Raw genomic sequence first — 21,991 nt, 5'->3', positions numbered from 1 at the left:
TCTAGTTGAGTGTTTTTCAACTAGTTTCAGAGTTTGGGGGTTCTGGGTAATGGCTGAATAGGCTGCGAGGCAGTGTGCTACCACTATCAGGTTGGCTCACCTGGCTCTGCAACCTCTCTTTAGGTAGTGGCAAGGATTCTGCAGCAGAAGCAGTGATATGAAAGGGTTTTATGACTTTAAAAAATTTAAAAACCAGTGGTCTAGTTAAACTGGATCCTGGATCTGTATAGGGTGGATGGTCTAGCTGATTTCTTAATGTTACTTCAAGCCTTTCGGCTTCTTTGATTCCATAGCCAGTCATAGCCTGAGGCTGGGGCCGATCCTCAACAAATTTCTCTTCCCACAAAACAGTTTATCCCATCCCTTTTAAAAGAAAATAGTTAAGAAGGATCGGTTATTGAAGGCATCACTATGCATTTATAAAGTTTGGTTTCCCTTGCATTAGCTTTCTTTCCTATTCTTTTCGCTTCTCCACCTTCACAACCTTTTAATATATACATACACTTCTTCCAAGCCATTTCTCCTTTATCATTGTACAACATGTAAAAACTGTTCTCTCCGTCTCTTCCCAACCAAGTTGCTTTTCAAGTTTCACTGCTCCTTCTTCCTATCCTCCACACACACTTCTACATTTGGACACTGGCAGAGATTTTTTTTTACTGTCAAAAGTGTCATCCACAAAAAAGTAATGTTTGTAGATGGATTGGTGTCCCTGCTGCTACTTTCTAATTATTGCTTGGAGTAGATTATTTCCCTCTAATTAGTTTGTAGGGTTTGGGTTTTTTTAATGGGTCTCTTAATAGTCACTGAGTAAAAGAAAGCACCTAAATCCATCTAACTTTTCATTCTAAACAGAAGCCACAGTCAAGATTTATTCGGCTGGATTCTGGTTTTTTTGTAAACAGAGCAAATTGATTTCCATACACAAGTCTTCAATAAAATCAAATATTTGCTTGATTAAAATGACAACCCATAGCATTTTTGGTATGCTGAAAAAGTTCCTGGGACATCATGCCAATACGCTGCTAAAGCCAGGACATAGCTCTTTAGAGACTTTATTATAATAAACTGAATTATCTACTAGGGCCTGAAACTTACTCACTGAATCTCAACACTGAATGCCAACACAAAAATAACCACTGCAAGAAACACAGGTTCATAGGTGTAGAATAATAAATTGCAAGGGTCCCCTAGCAATAGGGCTTTGCCTACCTGGCACTACACTTATTTCCCTTTTCTGATAGATAAATGGCTATTAGGACTCTGTTAGTGACACATTTCCCAACCTCACACCTACAGAATTCTGAAGGCACAGTCCTGTCTATTCAGGTTGACTACCTGCATACGAATACTGGACATGCAGGCACAAATACCGAGTATTAGGATATGCATAAGAATATTACAATATGTAGCCACAGATATTGCACACTTGTAAACATGCTGTACCAAAACAAACTCCAAACTGGTAGTGACATTCCTCTATTGGAAGCAGTCAGCACTTGTAAGAGTATGAACAGACATCACCAAATGAAGCAGACTGGCTGTGGTACGATGTGTCCAATGTGCTTTATTGGGCAAAACATGTTGCCCATTGTCACACAACAGGCAGGGGCCCAATCCTGCAGAACAACAGATGACATGTCCCATACTTAGAGATACACCTTGAAGAGTTCCCTGGGGCACTTCTCTATAAAAGAGGAAAGTCAGGGTTCCCCACTTGCAGAGACATGCCCTGTGCAATCTCTGGGGTATGCTTCTGCAAATGTGGACAGGGAACGTCCTAGAGCATTTCCAAGGTGTATCTTTATAAGCAGGGAAAGCCAGGCTGGTGCTCCTGGGGCTTGAGGGGGCTGATCCTGTATAGGAAGTCCTGGGGGTGACTGGACAGCATGAGCAGCTCTGGACTGACCACACTTTCCCACCATAAATTTAACATACATCTGCTGCAACAGAGTGGCACAAATTGATACCACCTATGAAGTGGCCACAATTTTGGGGCATTTGTGGCATGACAAAAGGTATGAACATTTATTTTGATTGAAGCACAAATGCAGCATCTGTTCTACCCTAAGTTCTACAACAGAGTCTTTCAAAAACAGAGAAGTTTTCCTAGAAAGTATGCTTTTTCACCAAATAAAAACTGAACACTTCTAAGATCTAGGTGCCTGCAGCCTCCTGCTGTCATGGATATCAGCAAACCTCTAAAATATACTGCCTTTCCTTTTCACCTGATGGCAATGTGTTATTTCACGTTCAAAATTTCTTGCAGTCTCTCTTCCTGATGCTGCTTCACGAGACAAAATTTAAGGGGAATACTTTGACAGAACTTTCCTGAAGCAATTCTGTAATCCGGTCAGGCTGCCAATGATTCATACACTCTGGGTAACCCAGGTCATTGGCGTAAGAGGTTACTTAGTCTCCTTCCAAGAAGGCAGGAGTTTGAGACAAGAACTGGTACAAACTGAGAATTTACTGCTGCTTGTTATTGAGAAATGGAGTGTTCAACTCCTGTGTATACTAAGCACCCTTGAAACCAGATCAGAATATGTAAGCTGAATTCAAAACATCCCCCTGCGGGATGAGGATACTTGTGGAACAAAAAAATTAGTGACTTTGTATTGTTTGATACTATACCCTCATCTTTTCTCCAAAAGCTTCACTGTTGCATGACATGCTTATCATTTGTACAGAGTTAGGCAGGTAGCCAAGCCTGTCAGCAGCACAAGCATCAACTGCATCTAGTTTCCCTGTGCTGTTATACAGTATGCAAAGTGAAGCACAGGTGAAATCTGAGAAAATGCAGTATTTAAGATTTCTGCAGTCAGTCATAGATATGCAAATATCACCTTCATTTTAGAGATTAGGGAATAGAGAGCCTCAGAAAGATTGAGCCCCTCACCTAGATAATGCTGTGGCCTAATGGAGCAGCAGTCAAGACACAGTTTCTAACACACTGATGTGCTGCCTGACTGGCCCCCTTCACATGGTGCCAGAACACAACTGTAGCAGATCAGCTCCAGGTAATGTATCCAGTGCACGGGGCTAGTCTGCAGGCCTAATTTGGCCCACGGACTGGCCCTGTGCCACTCATCTGGTGCACAGGGCCAGGTGAGTTTGACACCTCTGCAGTAAACAAGAGCAGAAAAAAAAAAAGACTCTGGGTTGCCTGACCAGCCAGATACATTAAAATGTCACCTGAACTGCGTCAACTATTACAGCATACTTAAAAATGGCCACTAAAATAGTACAGGGTCAGTGATAGGAAACATAATAGCTGCATTCATTTAAACAGAAGTTCAAGCTTCAGAAACCCCAACAGCAGTAAGTTAATTTGCCCATATGTTCACAAAGCCATTCCAATCTTTCAGATCTGTATCTCATTAACTGTTTATAAACATTTCTCATTCAGGTATATTTGCTAGTGAAACTAAGAAGTTAAGATGGCTAGTTTGACAAGTATTTTAGCCAACATTTTAATTAAAGTTTGATTAAAGTATAAATAGATAATTATTTATAGAATGATGTGTAATGTTAATTCTGTTGTTCCGACTAGCAGACATTCCTCTCATGTGAGATTAGAATAAGATCTAAACGTTAACAATCTCTCTTCTCTCTCAAAACAAACAATGCTAATCACATACATCACAGAATGAGTAACAAATATCCAAGCTCAATTAAGTCACAATAAATCTGCTAAGGTCTCATTTCACTCAAGGTATGCTTTTTCAGAGTATGGCAAAATTAAATGTCATAAATTATCCAAAAATCAACTGTAGTTTGAGAACAGGTACTCACCACTTCTTCCAGTGCAGCACTTCTCCCAAAAGAACAGGTCAGGTGTGTGAGGCAGTTAACAAATGAAGAGAAAAGTTCACTTGGAATGGCAGTTAAAATATTGCGAGGAAACACGGTTATCAGGTTGCTGATAATACTAGAAATTCCCACTGCTTCAGAGTCCTCTATTTCAATTCTATAAAAGGAAACAGCAGTTACCCTCTTTTATCATTCAGAAATACCACCAAGAAGCTGGAATATTTTATTGATGGATTTTCTGCATTAAATAACCTAAAAGATGCTTTTATATGCACTTTATATTCTTCTTTCTGCATTTTAATAATACAACTCCAAACACACATAAGGCAAAAAGCTATTCTGGCTCTCCCTGCTCACCACTTCACTCCTCTCCAGAGCAAAGATTAAAAGAAGATGCCACCTAAATTTAAAGGGCAAGCATACATACCCATTGATAGTATTCAATAATCCCTCAATGAAGTGTGCCAGGTAATCAACTTGTGAGCCTTCATCAGGAAAGATTGGCCCATGTAGAGAGGCTAGCTGTGCTAGGCACTGTAGTGAGTCTTGTGCCATATCTGTATCTTCTCTGATTTTTCGATGTACCTTTCAGGGAGTGAGACAGTTAATACATGGAAAAATAGGGTGTTCTTACAACAGTCACATGGCTCTCTCTGAAAGAGCATACACCAAAAAAAGCTTACTATAATTTCCATTCAATCTGAAATAAGGTGGCATCTGCAGCTCTCTAAGCCACAGCAAGCGTCAATATTGCTCCTCAGATTACTAATTCCATGAGCCAGGAATTAACCCACTAAAACTAAAGGTTTAACAGAGTCCTACCTACATTTTGAAAATTGAACTGTCTTCAACACTTTATGTCTTAAAGAGAGAAACAGATGCCAGCCAGTCAGACATGCTGCTCCTTCTAAAAACAGCAATAATGACAGTCATTTGTATTATGCTAACTATGCCTAGGCTATAGCGTCTTGCTAAAGTTAGTTGACAAGTTCAATCAAGATAGTACGGATGCTTCTTTAGCAGAGGTAAACACTGAAGACAAAAAACAAGCACCATCTGACCCTTGGCAACACCTTTATATGTACCTAAGACTACTAGTAAAATCTTTTCCCATTTCTGTGAGCTAAGTAATACATCATTACTTGTGTAGTTACACAAGTATTTTAGAGGAAAAAGTTAAATATTTCAATAAAATGCATTTTAAAAGAAATGTTAACTATTTATTGTGGACTTTACACTTTTTTGAGTAAGCATTTCGTTTTTCCATATAAGGGTACTACAAGTAAGTATAGTTTGAAGAACATCTTTAGAGTCCTTTCCATAAAATTATGCTTTCAATTAAAGCAAAGTTAAATCTCCAACTGCATTTCAAATTGCACCCCATTGAAAAGTTATATAGCTATTCTGAACCTCTAAGTTACACAAATGCACAAGTTACAAAATATTTAAATCTTTGGAAATACCATAATACATTACAATATCTGGAAAAAATAGTATTAAAATCAATCCTAATCTCCAACTTCAAATTATAATAAAACTTGTTAGGTCAAGTCATGCGATTACAACTATGAGCATTTATTTATTTTTTGTATTTGAACAAGAATTTCTAAAGAGAAAAATGATGCATGACTTCAATTGAAAAAATTAAAGCAGCAAGACCAACCATTGCAAATCAGGAGTTTGAAAACAAAAGTAATATTCTACCCGGTGTCCTTTTGTAAATATTTTTTTAAAAATTAAATATTCTTTAGTTACCATTAATATGCATTTTATTTAGTCTCCTTCATGTTATTGGTAACTGTTGATTTTTAAGTAACAAATCAATTACCTCAAGAACAATCCAGAAGCCAGAAATTTAACTCAAAGACTTCTTAGTACAATTAAACTAGAAAGGGTTAACCTGCAAACCCAAACGGTATTTGCATGAGGAGATTCACAGCTGACAGTAGCAACTGTCTGGGTCATCTAGACAGCTGTTCAGATTGTGTGTGGCTGTTAAGAGTTTTGCCAGCAAGTTTTTTACCTTTCCAAAAAAATGCTGAAGCAAAATATGCTTTCAAACAAGTAAATCTCCTTTGTAAAAAGCTAAACATCAAAGTGCATCCACATTCTCACGTCAGACAATTCTAAAATAGTACAAGAGATTTACACAAACAGTTTGTCTAGTAATCACCTTGGCAGTAATTTCTGTTCTGCACAAGGGATCTCTGCCTGGAAGAACGCTGAGCTCTAGGATCCCAGGATGCAATATAAAACAAAATTAGCATAACTAGTTTACATATATTTTGTAAATGTTGTTGTTGTGGTAATTTAGAAAAAAATAAAAAAAGTAGTAAATAATTTTAAGCGAACTTAGATTTTAAAAGTTACATAAAACAGGCCATGTGTTTCTGAGGATTCCCCCCCTCCAGTTTGTAGACCTACTATTGATCTATTAGGTTTATATCCAGTTGGTGCATATGTAGGGATACGGGGAAGAGAGGATTTATATGCTGAATTCAGCTGGAAAAAAAATGCAAAGATACTTCTGTTTTCAATTATTTTGTTGAGCTAAATGCTACAGCAGCAATGAAAACCTGTCACTCAGTTATTTAAACAACTGCAACACCTTAACTGAAAATGATACTTTGCACTGTTCTATAAGCTCAGTTGCATCTGATGAAGACGTTGGTCCACATTATGAAAAACATATATACACTGATAGTTACTAAGATCAAAAGATAAAAGGCACTTCATATGCACTGTACATCTTGAGCACTTAGAAAAAATGCAATAATTCTTCAGATCAGAACTCTGATTAATGCAGTAAATCCTACCTGATATATCAGGAAGAATCCAACAATAAATTTTTACAAGATGATGGAGCTGCTCCCCTGTGGTTTATACTAGGAAAGCTGAAGAAGAATGAAACTTACTGTAAAGAAAAGTTCCATAACTCTGCTGTCCAGAAGGGTCTCACGCCAGGACTCTGTTGGCTTTAGCATCACATTTTGTGAGGATTCAAACATAGCTATATAATGTCTGCCCAGTTATCTGGTGTCAAGGTCAACAATAACATTCCTACTTGGCTTTAAAAAAAATCCTAGATACAACAGGATCCATTCAGAAAGAATGTAATGGAAACAAACTTTAAGCCTCTTGACATACACAGCATAATTCATGCATGAGGCCAAGGAATAAAAGGTATTAAGTATTGAAAAAAAGAATGTTTCAGGAATGTCAGATAACAGTTTGATCATAATTATGAGACATACCATAGTGATACGATCACTTTGATAACCAGGGTGTCTAATGTGACAGGGGGAGAAGGGAAAAAACCCACTGCAATTAACAGGTGTTAAAATTTATACAAAATGGGAAATCATTTTCTAAAAATTTTTTCCTGGCAGCTTTAATAAAGGCTGTATGAGAGCTAAAGATAGCTCTTTGAAACCTATATCCTATTTTTCTAAATAGCCAAATATGCTGCATAGAATGAAGATATGTTAGCCCTGTATTAATCTAAATTTTTTATCATGCTGTGAAGAACAAAGGCACAAGGCAACACAAGTCATTGTCATATAAAACATATGTTGCTAAAGGAGAAACATAAGGGCATGCATGCTTTTCACCAATGTATTCACTGAAGATATCATTAGACACCCCCCCCATCTTTTAACCTTAAATTATTGAAAAATATATAGCTTTGAAGTTTGCAAATGATCTACAGCTAGAGAACCAGAAATGTGAGAAACCATTTAACAAACATGCAAATCCCAGCGTTCTGCCTCAGTTTATAACCTAGAATGCATTTTTGTGCACGTTTTTCCATGTACTGTGCATAACTCTGCATTGATTAAAGTAAGCAAATATATGGCTTTTAATTCATCAGATTACATCAATTTCTAGTCAATAAATACTGTTTATTACTATACTCGAACAAGTCAGTAAATTCCACCCAACTGATGCAATTAATGGAATGCGTAAGTAACTTAAGATCTTTTTTTAAAGACCAAAAACCCCCCAGATACAGTAGTATATGCAACAGTGTAAGGGTAACTAAAGAATTTTATTTTATTGCCACCTCTCTGAGGAGGGTTCATGAGTGCTGCAGTGAACCAAAATACAACTCAGCACCGATTGCATATAGTATAAGTCTGTTATAGTGAAGTCATTTTTTCCACAGGACAGCCTTATTGCAAGCTGGAGGTGTCCTATAACCAGGACTGCAAACAACATTGTAAAGGACTTTCATTTTACTTCAATCAAAATTTACCAATGTGTACATGAACATTACTGGATTACTAAAGATGCATTGTCGTAATGTAAGCATGAAATAAGGTTTCTGTTTAATCTCTGTGTGAGATATTGATGTTTAAAGATCTTTAAGTGCTTCAGTTTTTCCTGATGAAAACAAAACATGGACATAAATTATTATTATAAGCAAGCATCCCTCACCAAAACTTCATATTGCAGAGAAAGTTATGCGCTTAGTGTATTTCATAGAATCTTGTAGAAGCCTAAACTGCACATTAAAGGTTTTTCTTTCCTCTTTGATGACAATCTTACAGAAATACAGCAAGATCCCTTCACTTGTACTTACTCACTTAAAGAGAACCCTTCTTAATCAGATGTAAAATATAAAGAGGAGAGGATCAGCAATGTATTATGGTCTTTGTATATCAATTTGCTCTTAATTTGATTTAATTTACAAATGGGACCTGCTACATAATACACCTCATGTGGAAATGAAAGAGGTCATTTACTGTCACTATTTTAACAAGCCTCAGTATTTAGCAGTCATATCCTGTTATTTTTAGTACTGAAACTCACACTAATGGACTGATGACACACATGACAACAAAAGATTTGTAGGAAAACCATTTATGTTCACTAAACAATACAGAACAGAACTGTATCCACATCACTGTTTTTCCAGGAGAGGCAATACTAAATTGGCTTGTACAAGTGCAATTGCTATTCTGTTCATATATGCTCAACACTACATACAAGCTAGTGATATTTTTGTCATCTGCAGCATCTTCAGCCTTTCATACTTCCTAGCATGGCCCAGATACACACATGCTGAAAAATGTGCCCAAAATTTGCTAGTAAACATGAAGCTTCTTAAACCACCTGTGCTAATTGTTGGCTTTTTTATATACTTTGCTTTCAAATTGTGAATCCGAAGCCTACCAATACTCTTAAAGAATAAGAAGCAATATGTACTGGCACAGCAGGTTTTCCAGAAGTTCAGGCAGCACAGATTAAAAAGAGCAGAACAGCATCACTACTACATAATACTGCAGGGAAACTAATATCTTTAAAGCACCATTCCTACCACCACCAGAGACAGAATACTGGGCTAAATGGATGACTGGTCTGACCCAGCATGATGCTTCTTATGCTCTTATCTCAATTTCTTTAAGTGACAGCAATACAAGATACAATTCATTCTGAGAAGAAAAAACAACTCCTATCCAACCACAACTTTCTTTATTCCTAATAAAGGTCATTTGTAACCCAACAGAAACGCATATTTAAAGAAACATCAATATGACATTAACCACTAAAGTTCAGAAGCTGTCCAGAGAAATTTTAAAGGAAGAATCTGCTTGAATCTTGAAAGACTGAGATGATTCATTAAATAAACTGTGTTAAAGTGTGTAGTATCAGACATTTCATTCATGGCATGATGTCAAGGCTCACCTTTTCACCAGAGCTTTTTGCCTGAGGGTACAACAGCAGGCTGTATTGAAGTATTATTTAGGAAGTGCTTATCTATTCTTTACAATTTGTTTTAAATGTCATGTATGTCACCCCAAAGTTATGGCACTCTGATACGTTACTGAATAGTAGTAGATTATAACACTTTATATTTGCATTTACATAACACAGTTGGTGGGGCTAATCCTCCAGATGCATACGCAGAAGATAAGTGCCAGCCTTCTTTTCAGATAGCCACCTGACCTCACCCCATCCCTACAGAAGGCACTCCATAGTCCTGAGGCCAATGGCTGGGGAAGGGCATGAAACATGCTGTTGTGTCTCCAACAACGCAAGAGAGGGCTGTATTATCTTTTTCACCAAGTTTCTTTGCAAGTACCAGGGCTGCTATTAGGGATTAAAGTCAGTATTGCAGCTCAGGATGTTGTAGAGACCTCCATAGTTTGGGGCTGGGCCCCATGGTCCCTTCCTCTGGGTTAGCAAAGCCTCTTCCCCATGAACCAGTATGGTGAGAATAAACAATGAAGCCTCATTTATTTTCTCAAGAGCTGACCCCCCTAACTCAACCCCCACACCTCCTTCCCTGGAAGGGATGATCTGCCTTGGGCTGCAGTTTTTATTTCAAAGGTCAATATAATTGAGCTGTATTTGAAAGAGTACTTCTCCAAGTATAATACAGGCACTTCGGAAGTATTCAGATACTTACATTTTATTAACAATAAAAAATTAAAGAAGATTTAACACCATGGAAATCTTCTGCATAACATTACACTAGTACACAAAGAATATTTAGATTTTAAGAATGTGGTTCCTGGCTTGCTTCTTTGCCAAGTACGAGGCCAGGGTCAAATAACTACTTGTTAATACTGAGGCACGTGTCTACTGAAAATGGCCCCCAAGGGAAAGAGAATCTCATCCTATACAGTATTTCACAATCCCTCAGTAAGAAGTTATTCTCTGTGGACTTAGGTTTGACTACTTCTTGGTTAATAAGGAGCAAAAGCCTCTGTTTGCAAGCTTGGCAGCTTTATTCTAAAAAATAAAGTAAATATTAAATATTTAATTTGTAAACTTATTGAATAGCTACGTTGTTAACTGTTAAGACAAAATGTTGATTACCCTGCGTTTTAAGCACTGACCTTCATGTATGTCTTCCATCACTGTTACCATCACTGTTATGACTCAGATATTGCTAACAGTGTTGTTACTGGAGCTTGCAGCTCCACAATACCAGCTCTCAAATATTTGCTCGGGTTCTCAGGCAGATTTTGCATCCCACAATAAGCGATGTGCTACCACAGATTCGTTGCTTGACATGTCCAAGCTAGGTAGTTTCAAAGCATATTCCACTGCAGCCCCACCAGTACACGTACACCAAGATTCAGAACACAGATGCTCAGTATGTTGGCAGTCACCTAAAAGACCAGGTTTCAGAGGTGTCAGTACCATTAGGAACTGGGGGGAGGGAGGAATAAGGACATTGTTCCATTTTCATTCATTTGCAAAATGAAAACAGGATTTGCTTTTCAGGAGTTGTAAACTCAATTAATGTTTGTGAAATATTGTGAAACTAATACATTGCCACGCAATTTGAAACAAGATATATAGAAAAAATTAATATGATGAAACAAATTGGAGGTGATTTCAGTTTCAACAACATGGTGTCCAAGTTTTGTTTAGTTACATTCTTCAAATGCCATGACCAATCCCAATCCTTTTGTCAATCTGTTTAGCATTTTTAGGCCATTATTAAAGGATTAACTCTCAAAAAGAACACAAAGCACAACACCTGGCTGAACTAAGAAAACTTCTCACATCTCCTGAAAAGTCAGCTCTAAATGCATACTTCCTGCTCAGAAGTCAGATCACCTTTTACCTGAGGATGAAAAGACTGACAATCTCTTCCTTTAATAATCTCTTTTGTATTTCCTTACATACAACCTCCATAGTTCTGGTTGAACACTATTTACAGCCCAGCAGTATAATCTAGATAGCATCTCGTCTCATCTCAGTTGTGAAGTCTGGAACAGTGATTTCTTCTGAATCAAGATTTCTAGAATATCCATTTGCTCCACATGCTGCTTCCACAGATGCAATGAGAAATAATTTCAGGTTGAATCTGGATCCAATCCAGGGGCACAGGCAAGTTTTACACTCCTAGACTGAACTGTCCCCAAGAGACAAGTCATAAGACAAATAAGATGACTCTTGATATTGCTTCTGCTGATCTTCCTTGTCCTTCCTACAGGGAGTCACATACCTTGACTTGAAAGCTATCAACAACAGAAAAATCAGAGACAGTCCATTCTCTTGTGAATTGTTCATACATCAGATGTTCTTAAACAGCAAAAGATATTTTCTGCTACTCCCAATCCAATTTTTTTTTTCAAAAATCAGTCAATGAGTGAAGTCATGAAATCAACCAATCGTCAAGTCTTTTTGACTTAACACAAAAATTATTAACAACTTTGTGTAGTTAGTTTCAGGATATTGATTAGCTTCAGCATTAGCTTTTATTTGGGGTATTTTATCTTTCCTTCTGGGAGACTTTGGAGTTTCTCCAGGTGACTGGGTTTAAGGCACAGGCATGATGAGTAAATAGTTGAACACAGTGGGAGTCCCACGGGCCTTATGTTCGACTCCCCTAGCTTAGCTGCATGTGTTAAGGAGTATTATAAACCAACAATCTGCATTTCAAAATGTAGACGCAGTATGCAACTGCAGGTGTAAGATCTGCATAGATGAATTTATATATATAGTCCAGTCTCTCAGAAGGTTGATTGATCAAAAAAGGGATCAAAACCAGCTTGATCCAACTGAACAACATTAAACAAAAGCAATGCTGTAAAAGAACTGAAAAAAGAAACACAATAGAAGCCAACATACCAGAGCACTGTCATACATTCTTAGTGCAAAATAGGAAATCTATGCTATTGTTATTTACAATTAGTACTGCCAAAACCTCTGAAACATTCATAAACACCAGGTGAACTAGCAATTAACAGAGGTAATGGATAAAAATAACAATTGATGTTACATGCATGTTATAAAGCGAGATGCGCATGTTTTAAAGTGAGCTGAAAGAAGTTGCATCTTTCAAACCAGCTCTTGCCACCACTGAAAGTGCATGCTAGATTTTAATACAATGCTGCCACCTGTATAGTCAATGTTTTATGAGACACTGCACTTAGATAAGCAAATTAGCAAGCTCCCCTACTACAGTACAAGACCTCTTTAGTAATGTCTTTCCTTAATATAATCCTCAAAATTTAACACTCTCAGTTAGCTCTCTTTTCAAGCAGCATGTAAGAGTTTTCAATAATTTTAAAGTGCATACACTTTTGCTACTCCCTTTACTTCAAGATACACAAAACCTATTATCAGTCATTACAGAAAGTTAGCGCAAATTAATAATACTCAGTCAATAGCTCCATGATCTACAACACTATTTTGTGATGGAAATGTCTGAAATGTTATGAAATCCATGAAGCACAACTGATTGATTGATTGATTTAAAAAATGTATTTTAAATATGAGAATGAAGAGAGCACCTAATAATAAAATAAAAACCAAAAATTATTTCAAGTATGCAATATATTTTGATGTATTAGAAGTGCACCTATGCCCAATGCTCTAGCATTTAAAATACAGATAAATTGGGCCTTGCCATTCAAGAATTAAGATCAACTGTCACAATTTCTACTTAAAATTAATAAAATTGCTCCATTTACTTGATTAAGAAATGTGCTTCCCCCCCCATTTAACAATTTTACAATCAAGCGTGAGACCATTGGACCTGTACTCTTCAATGTCTTCATCAGTGACTTGGATGTGGGTGTGAAGTGTACTCTGTCCAAGTTTGCAGATGATGCTAAATTGTAGGGTGAAGTGCACACTCCAGAGGGTAGGGAACGATTGCAGGCAGACCTGGACAGGTTAAAAAAGTGGGCCGTACACAACAGGATACAGTACAACAAGGACAAGTGCAGGGTGCAGTACCTAGGGTGCAAAAATATCCAGCACAGCTACTGGCTGGGAAGTGACCTTCTCAGCAGCACAGACGCAGAAAGGGATCTCGGAGTCATAGTGGACTCCAAGATGAACATGAGTCACTAGCGTGATGAAATCATCAGCAAAGCTAACTGCACTTTATCAAATAGAACCAAGGAGATGATACTTCCCCTCTATGCAGCACTGGTCAGACCACAGTTGGAGTACTGAGCCCAGTTTTGTGCGCCGTACTTCAAGAAGGATGTTGATAGACTCAAGAGGGTCCAGAGGAAGGCCACTTGTATGGTTAGGGGCTTACCGGACAAGCCCTATGAGGTGAGACCGAGGAACCTGGACCTCTTCAGCCTCCGCAAGAGAAGGCTGAGGGGTGATCTTGTGGCCACCTACAAATTCATTAGGGGGATGCAGCAAGGGATCAGAGATGCTCTGTTTACCAGGGTACCTCTTGGGGTAACAAGGAACAATGGTCAAACTGACAGAGCAGATTTAAGCTAGATATCAGGAAAAATATCTTCACAGTAAGGGTGGCCAAAATTTGGAATGGGCTTCCAAGGGAGGTGGTGCTCTCCCCTACCTTGGGGGTCTTTGAGAGAAGCCTGGATAGGCATCTGACCCCAGCACTCATTCCTGCCTAGGCAGGGGGTCGGGCTTGATGATCGCTTGAGGTCCCTTCCAACACTAGCATCTATGAATCTAAACTAGGGGGAGGTTACGGAGTAGAGGGAAGCAGGCAGTTGCTGCAGCTCCAGCCTCAACCTGGGGTTGCGGCTGTGACCGCAGGTGCCACCAGCCCCTCCCCACCCCTGCTGCTTCTATACATCCCACCGCTCCTCCCTGCAGCCCCCTATCTTCCCCCTCCTCCCCCAAGCTGTTTCTCCCTCTGCTGCACTCCTCGTTTTTGTTCCATGCTGGCAGGCTCCATTCTTGGTGCACAGAGCATGGCTCCAGCCTTGCCCAGCAGCCACAGCGGTAGGGAGCTGGCGCTGCTGCTGTGGGGTCAACATGAAACAGCATGAAAAAGCAGTGCCAGATTCATGTCACTGCTACAGGGCCAGGCTGCAGCAGGGACAAAGTATACCAGTATACTGGTGTGGAGCAAAAGTAAGGGGGGAAGGGGAGGAAGTAGAGATGAGAGGAAGGTGGGGCATAGACCTAAGGCTACAGGTGACAGAGGCAGCATGGTGATGGGGGAACAGGGGAAGGGGGAATCAAGTGGATGGGGGTTGGGGGGGGGAAGGGTTGGCCACATCAGAAGGGAGCAAGCTGCCTCCCTCTCACTGCCTGCCTCACCACTTCCTCACAGCCTGCTCCCTACCACCTGCTTCCCTCACTATCTGTCCCATTACTGACCCCCTCATCACCTTTCCCCCACCTCCTGCAGTAGCGGTGGGGGGGGGGGGGGGGAGGGAATTTAAGATAATCCTCCCAATAATTAGATTCTATACATGGAAATGATAATAAATTTATACTTTTTATGTATGTAGAATCTAATTATTGGGGGGTTATCTTACATTCATGGTTACTTTGTATTTGGGTAAATTAGTGACATTACGTAAAGTTTACTTGATGAGTTTTAGATGCACAAAATATATCCCTGTCCTACCATTAGGAAAAGATTAAAAATATTGTTTACTAGGTATTGTATCCTGAAAGTGACTGACAACATCATTAATACACTGGAGGGGCTCATTTATCCATTTCAATTAACACCTAATTTTCTTGCACAGAGCAAGCCAGTTGCTGACTACATAAAAATATAACAGGCCCTGCAAATAGGCACGCTCTTTAGAGATGCGCCAGAGTGTGCACACAAGTGGGAGAGGGGGAGGACTAGACAGGAGGGTTGCAGACCCCTCGGGGAAGGGGCTACTTACCGGGCGACCCCTGGGGAAGGTAAGCTCCCGGGGCAAAGTCCTCAGGGGGAGAGGCTGCCAGCTGCTGGAGGGCTCTTCTGCACAGGGGCAAGCTACACCTGCACAGTACAGCCCAGGCAGCTGTTGCTAAGCACGGGAAATTCAAACTGCACCAGTTGGGTTTGGATGCTGGAGCTGACGCACATGTGCGGCAGTGCACGAATGCCCCCCGCTCCTCCGTGAGGGAGTCTAAGAGAGGTGGTGACCCAGCCCTGATGCTGCCTGTCTCCTGGGGCTCCTCTGAGGCCTCCACCCAGACTGACCCATTGGGTAGGTCGGCAGCACCCAGGCCCCTTGCCTGCAGGGGTTGCCTGGCAGGTCCTCAAGGTCCTGGGGGTCCCCCTGCCTGTCCCATGTGTGCCCTGCTTGAGGCCCTGTGGGGCAGGTGAGGGACCTCCAGGCAGAGGTGAGCAGACTGCAGGGAATCAGGGCAATTGAGGAACCGATTGATGGGTAGTTCCATTTTCTGCAGAGCCACACACCTGGAGGGAAGGTGTCACAGGAGGGGATTGACATGGCCAGATGGCAGACAGTCACCTCGAGGACTAGACGTCACACTACCAGGGCACCTCCCTCAATGCAGCTGGAGAACAGATATGAGGCCCTGGTGTCACTGGCAGAGAGCACAGCAGTGGAGACCACACACATAGCCACCACCACGCAAGCTGTGGGACAACTGTGCAGCCGGAAGAGAAGATGACAGGTAATCATGGTGGGTGACTCCCTCCCGAGAGGAATGGAGGGAGCCATCTGCTACCCAGATCCCCTGGTACAGGAGGTATGATGCCTGCCCGGATTCCAGATTCAAAATGTCACAACAAGGATTCCAGACCTGATTAGGCCCTCTGACTACTATCCCATGGTCCTCATCCATGTGGGAACACATGACACATCCCAGAGTAGTCCAGGCAGGGTCATATGCGACTACATGGTGCTGGGAGCCAGGCTTAGAGGTTCAAGGGCACAGGTGGTCTTCTCATCCATCCTCCTGGTCAGTGGTTATGGACGGCACCACAGCAACTGTGTTAGAGAGGATGGCACCAGCTTCGAAGCTGTGAGTTGACGTGTGGCATTTGGATTCCCTGACCACGACCTGTACTTCCAGGATAGGGCCTTGTTTGGATGAGACAGGCTACATCTCTCTCCAAGAGGTAAGAGTCTCTTCTCTTTCAGGTTGGCTGACCTCCTACTCAGGGCTTTAAACTAGGTTTGTTGGAGGATGGGGATGTTGACAACAGAGTGAGGCCAGGAATAACATGAACCATGAGCCAGGCGCTGCAACAGTCCAGGTAAGTACCAAGGCCCCTGCTAAGCATCAGGATAGGGAAGTACTAAGGACACCTACTGGAGGGCTTAGATGACTATATACTAATGCTAGGAGCATGGAGAACAAGCAGGAAGAATTTGCACTCCTGCTTGCAAACAAGAATTCGACCTGGTTGGGCTAAAAGAAACCCAGTGGGACCCACGACTGGGCAGTGGGCATTAAAGGGCTACAGGCTGTACAGACCAAGGGGGGAGGAAACGACATTGCTCTCTCTGTTAAGGAGCAATATACATCTTCTGTAGTTAGCTGGGCCTATAGAAGAAGGGCAAATTGAGGTACTATGGGTCAGATTACAGGGGGGTCAGGGAGAGAGGGACTTGGTGGGGGGCTCTATTACAGACCCCCACACCAGAGAGACGAGTTAGACCTAGAATTCTCAAGACAGCTCTCAGAGGCAGTGCGCTCAAAGGAACTGGTTGTCATGGGTGACCTAAACTTCCCAGACATCTGCTGGGAGGAACAGGCAGCCAGGTCTGCCTGTTCATGCAAGTTTCTAACCTGCTTACAGGACCTCTACCTAACACAGGAGTTAAATGTTCTCACTAGGAGAAATGCCTTACTAGACTTGGTGCTGGCCACAGGGGATGACTTGGTGGAGGACCTGCAGGTACAAGGTAACCTAGGGGATAGTGACCACCTATTGAAAGAGTTCTCTATCTGGTGAAAGGTGGGAAAGATAACTAGTAGGGCTAAAGTGCCAGACTTCAGGGAGGCCAACTTCAACAAGTTCAGGAGATTAGTTAGGGAGGGACTGACGGGCAAAAGCATCGGAGAGATGGGAGTCCAGGAAGGTGCGCGTTTCTCAAGGGACTGATCCTGCAGGCACAGAAAGGGACCATCCCAGTACACATACAGGGGGGCAAAAGAGCAAAAAAATCCTCTTGGTTGAGCAGGGAAATCCAGGACAGCCTGGAGGGGAAAAGAGAGGTCTACAGGCTGTGGTGGGAGAGGCAGCCACCAAGGAGGAGTATACCTGCTTGGCTCAAGCTTGCAGGGAAGCAGTGAGGAAGGCCAAAGCGGAAACAGAGCTTAGGCTGGCAGCAAAAGTTAAGGATAACAAAAAGTAATTCTTTAAACACATAGGAAGCAAAAAGAAAGAGCAGGGCTCCTTCAAGATGGACTAGGGCAACTGGTAACAGACAGGATGCCCAAAGTGGAGCTCCTAAATGATTTCTTTGCATTTGTGTTTCTGAACACAGATACAACCATGCATCCCAATGGGACTTTAAGTTAGCGCGAGGTAGATACCAACCCACCGTTAGTGCTGACCTAGTAATGGGGCACTTGGAGGGGTTGGATGTATTTAAGTCAACAGGCCCTGATGATCTTCATCTTAAGGTACTTAGGGAATTAGCTGGAGTCATAGTAGAACCACTGGCGTGACTGTGCACTCACGGTGCTCAGGACAGTTTCCAGAGGCCTGGAAAAGGGCCAATGTGGTCCCTATTTTCAAGAAGGGGAGGGAAGAGAAACCAGGTAACTATAGGCCAGTTAGCCTCACCTCTATCCTTGGCAAGACCTTTGAGAAAATTGTTAGGGATCACATTTGTGGGGGAATAGTGGGTAAAATAACGTTAACGGGCAACCAACATGGGTTCACAGAAGGCAGATCCTGCCTGACTAACTTGGTTTCTTTTTACAACCAGGTCACAAAATGCTTGGATGAAGGGACGGAAATAGATGTTATTTACTTAGATTTTTAAAAGGCTTTTGACACAGTGTCGCACCCAATTCTTATAAATAAACTAAACAGTTGCAATGTAGATTATTACACAGTCTGGTGGGTGGAACATTGGCTTATGGGATACACCCAGAGTGGTGGTGGATGGGTCTGTTTCTACTTGGAGAAATGTGGGGAGTGAAGTCCCCCCAAGGCTCTGTCCTGGGACGGGTACTGTTCAATATCTTCATTAGTGACTTGGATGAGGGAATAAAAAGCACCCTGTCCAAGTTTGCTGATGACACCAAACTATGGGATGAGGTAAGCAAATTAGAGGGCAGTGAGTGAATCCAGGCAGATTTGGGCAGGCTGGAGAAGTGGGCAGAACAGAATAGGATGCAGTTTAACAAAGGTAAGTGCATGTGTTGCACCTGGGGAGGAAGAATCATCAACACTCCTATAACCTGGGAGGTACCATTCTAAGTAGCACAACTGCGGAAAGGGATCTCAGAGTCGTAGTCGATTCCAAAATGAACATGAGTCACCAGTATGATGAAGTAATAAGTAAAGCTAACCAGATTCTTTCTTGCTTCAGTAGGTGCATCACAAACATGTCTGGGGAGGCAATACTTCCTCTCTATGCAGCATTGGTCAGGCTGCAGCTGGAGTACTGGTATACTGGCGCCACACTTAAGAGGAATGCAGAGAACCTAGAAAGGGTTCAGAGTCTGGTTAAAGGCCTACAGGAAAAACCCTATGAGGACCAATTGAGGGACCTGAATCTCTTCAGCCTCCGCAACAGAGGGCTGAGAGGTGATCTTGTGGCTGTCTACAAACTCATCAGGGGGGGCAACAGGAAATAGGGGATAAGATGTTTACCAGGGCGTCCATCAGGGTAACTAGAAACAATGGCCACAAACTGAAGGAGAGCAAATTTAGATTGGACATCAAGAAAAAATTCTTTACAGTGAAGGTTGCCGAAATATGGAATACGCTTCCAAGGGAAATGGTGGTATCTCCTCCGTTGGAAGCATTTAAGAAGAGATTGGACAAACACCTGGCTAGGGTCATCTGGCCCCAGCACTCTTTCCTGTTTGGGGCAGGGGGTCAGACTTTCATAGATTTCATAGATTTCATAGACATTAGGGCTGGAAGGGACCTCGGAAGATCATCGAGTCCAGCCCCCCGCCCAAAGGGCAGGACGTCAGCTGGGATCATAGGATCCCAGCAAGATAAGCATCCAGTTTCATCTTGAAGGTGTTCAATGAAGGCGCTTGAACAACCTCCGGCGGCAGGCTGTTCCAGACCTTGGGGGCTCGGACAGTAAAGAAATTCTTCCTTATGTCCAGCCTGAAACGATCTTGTAGTAGTTTGTGACCATTCGTCCTCGTCATCCCTTGGGGCGCTCTGGTGAACAAACGTTCCCCCAGATACTGGTGATCACCCCTGATAAACTTGTAGGTGGCCATCAGATCACCCCTGAGCCTGCGCTTTTCCAGGCTAAAGAGCCCCAGGGCTCTCAGCCTGTCATCGTAGGGTCTGCTTCCCTGACCCCTGATCATGCGCGTGGCTCTTCTCTGGACTCTCTCAAGCTTCTCCACATCCTTTTTGAATTGTGGAGCCCAAAACTGGACGCAGTACTCCAGCTGCGGCCTCACTAAGGCCGAGTAAAAGGGGAGAATGACGTCCCAGGATTTGCTTGAGAAGCATCTATGGATGCAAGCCAGCGTTTTGGTCGCTTTACTAGCCGCAGCATCGCATTGCAGGCTCATGTTCATCTTGTGGTCAATGATGACCCCCAAGTCTCTTTCTTCCATAGTGCTAACCAACATAGCACTGCTGAGCCTATAAGGATGCTGCGGGCTTTTCTTCCCAAGGTGGAGAACCTTGCATTTATCGGCATTGAACACCATCAGATTTTCATCCGCCCACTTGCTGAGCCCGTCCAGGTCAGCCTGGATCACCCGCCTGTCTTCTGGCGTGGATGCTTTGCCCCAAAGTTTGGTGTCATCGGCGAACTTGGCCAGTCCGCTTCTGACTCCAGTGTCCACATCGTTAATGAAGATGTTGAACAGTATGGGTCCAAGGACAGAGCCCTGGGGGACCCCACTGGTCACAGGACACCACGATGAGTGACTTCCATCAATTACTACCCTCTGGGTCCGACCCCGGAGCCAATTTTCCAGCCAGTGGATCGTGGGGGACCCAAGGCGACAATTGGCCAGTTTCTCCAAGAGACGATCATGGGACACCAGATCGAAGGCTTTTTTGAAGTCAAGATATATGACATCAATCTCTTCTCCCTTGTCCAGGTGATAGGTCACCTGGTCGTAGAAGGAAATGAGATTGGTCAAGCAAGACTTGATGATCTAATAGCTCCCTTCCGACCCTAAAACCTATTAAATGGAAGACAGGACTCCAATTCAGTTTCTCATATTTTCTTTTCATCAATTTAGCTGCATCACTGCAAACTCCTAACGTACGTGTAGCTTACACCGCTATAACTTACCACAGTTCCAAACCATGGCACAATGTGTCCTCGTTACGGTTTCTGCAGAAGTAGAGCCAAATCAGTAGAAACCACCTCTTCCTGCACAAGTACATTTCTACTTAAGAGTGGACACTGATCAGATTAAAACAGGCAACTGCAAAAGGTACTCCAACATTCTGCAAATTCAAATTCTTGTTTGCACATGATCAGCAGCACATCCATCCCATTGACCATTGGCATTCATCTTCAAAGAAGATGAACCAAATTCAGATCTGAAATAACTTCACTTACTTTGGATGAGATGATTGAGTAATATGGCCTTTTATCCTAGTCTTAATTTAATGTAATGCATTTGAAATGGATAACACAAGGAGGTTTCACTTTTAAGTCCTTTCCCTAAAAATAAGTAAAAATATGTACACTTTGCCTTCTAGATGTGAAGAATGTCAGTTTTCAAGCATGTAAATCTCACTTTTGGTACCTGTTCCGCAGTAAGTGGAAATGCACCAAAAACAGCCCAGATAAATCGCCCACTACTAGTGTGATCGCCCACTACTAGGGTATGTCTAGAAGTGATATAAAGTCCCTGTACATAATCCAGAATTTACATTTAAGTTTTCCGAGTGTGTACCAGTGATAAAATTAAATTAAAAACCAATTAAAAAAAGCTAACTTTATGTCCCTTGTTCATAAGCAGTGCTCAGCATTCATTGACACCACCTCTTGAGGAGAATGAATCTCTTCCATCCTTTGCTTAATCCAATATAACATTAAAATGTTTAATTGTAGCACTGGCACTTAACTGTTGGATAAATGCAAAATCTAGTACAACAGGTCTGCACTGATTTACTCCTTTACTTTTTCTAGTCCATTTTTTGCACTGGATATTTTGATACATCTTTACCTGTCTTCTCTCATTCCTTCTCTCTTCTTCCAAGACTCTTACTTTTTATGTCTATGCATTATATTCCTTCCTTTTTCCTCTACTCTTTTCAATCTCTTTCCAGTTCTTTAGGTGCACAGAAATCAACACTTCACAAAAAGGAATGAAGGGCAGAGAGAAAGAGGGA

General features: G+C 41.8%; 1 protein-coding gene across 3 annotated transcripts in view; it reads right to left on the bottom strand.

Annotated features, from left to right (window-relative positions):
• Positions 1-21,991, bottom strand: part of XPO4 (exportin 4) — a 144,616-nt gene that overhangs the window by 54,966 nt on the left and 67,659 nt on the right. For all 3 annotated transcript variants that reach the window (XM_059720556.1, XM_059720547.1, XM_059720557.1), the window contains 3 exons: positions 6,729-6,841; positions 4,241-4,398; positions 3,796-3,970 (listed from right to left, as the gene is read on the bottom strand). In XM_059720556.1, coding sequence (XP_059576539.1) covers positions 3,796-3,970; positions 4,241-4,398; positions 6,729-6,841 — 446 coding nt within the window. The remainder of the gene's footprint in view (positions 1-3,795; positions 3,971-4,240; positions 4,399-6,728; positions 6,842-21,991) is intronic.

Source organism: Alligator mississippiensis, chromosome 1 (assembly GCF_030867095.1).
Source record: "Alligator mississippiensis isolate rAllMis1 chromosome 1, rAllMis1, whole genome shotgun sequence".
In the NCBI taxonomy this organism is placed as follows: domain Eukaryota; kingdom Metazoa; phylum Chordata; order Crocodylia; family Alligatoridae; genus Alligator; species Alligator mississippiensis.
The sequence above is the reverse complement of the archived record's forward strand: the minus strand, read 5'-3'. Positions and strand labels throughout refer to the sequence as shown.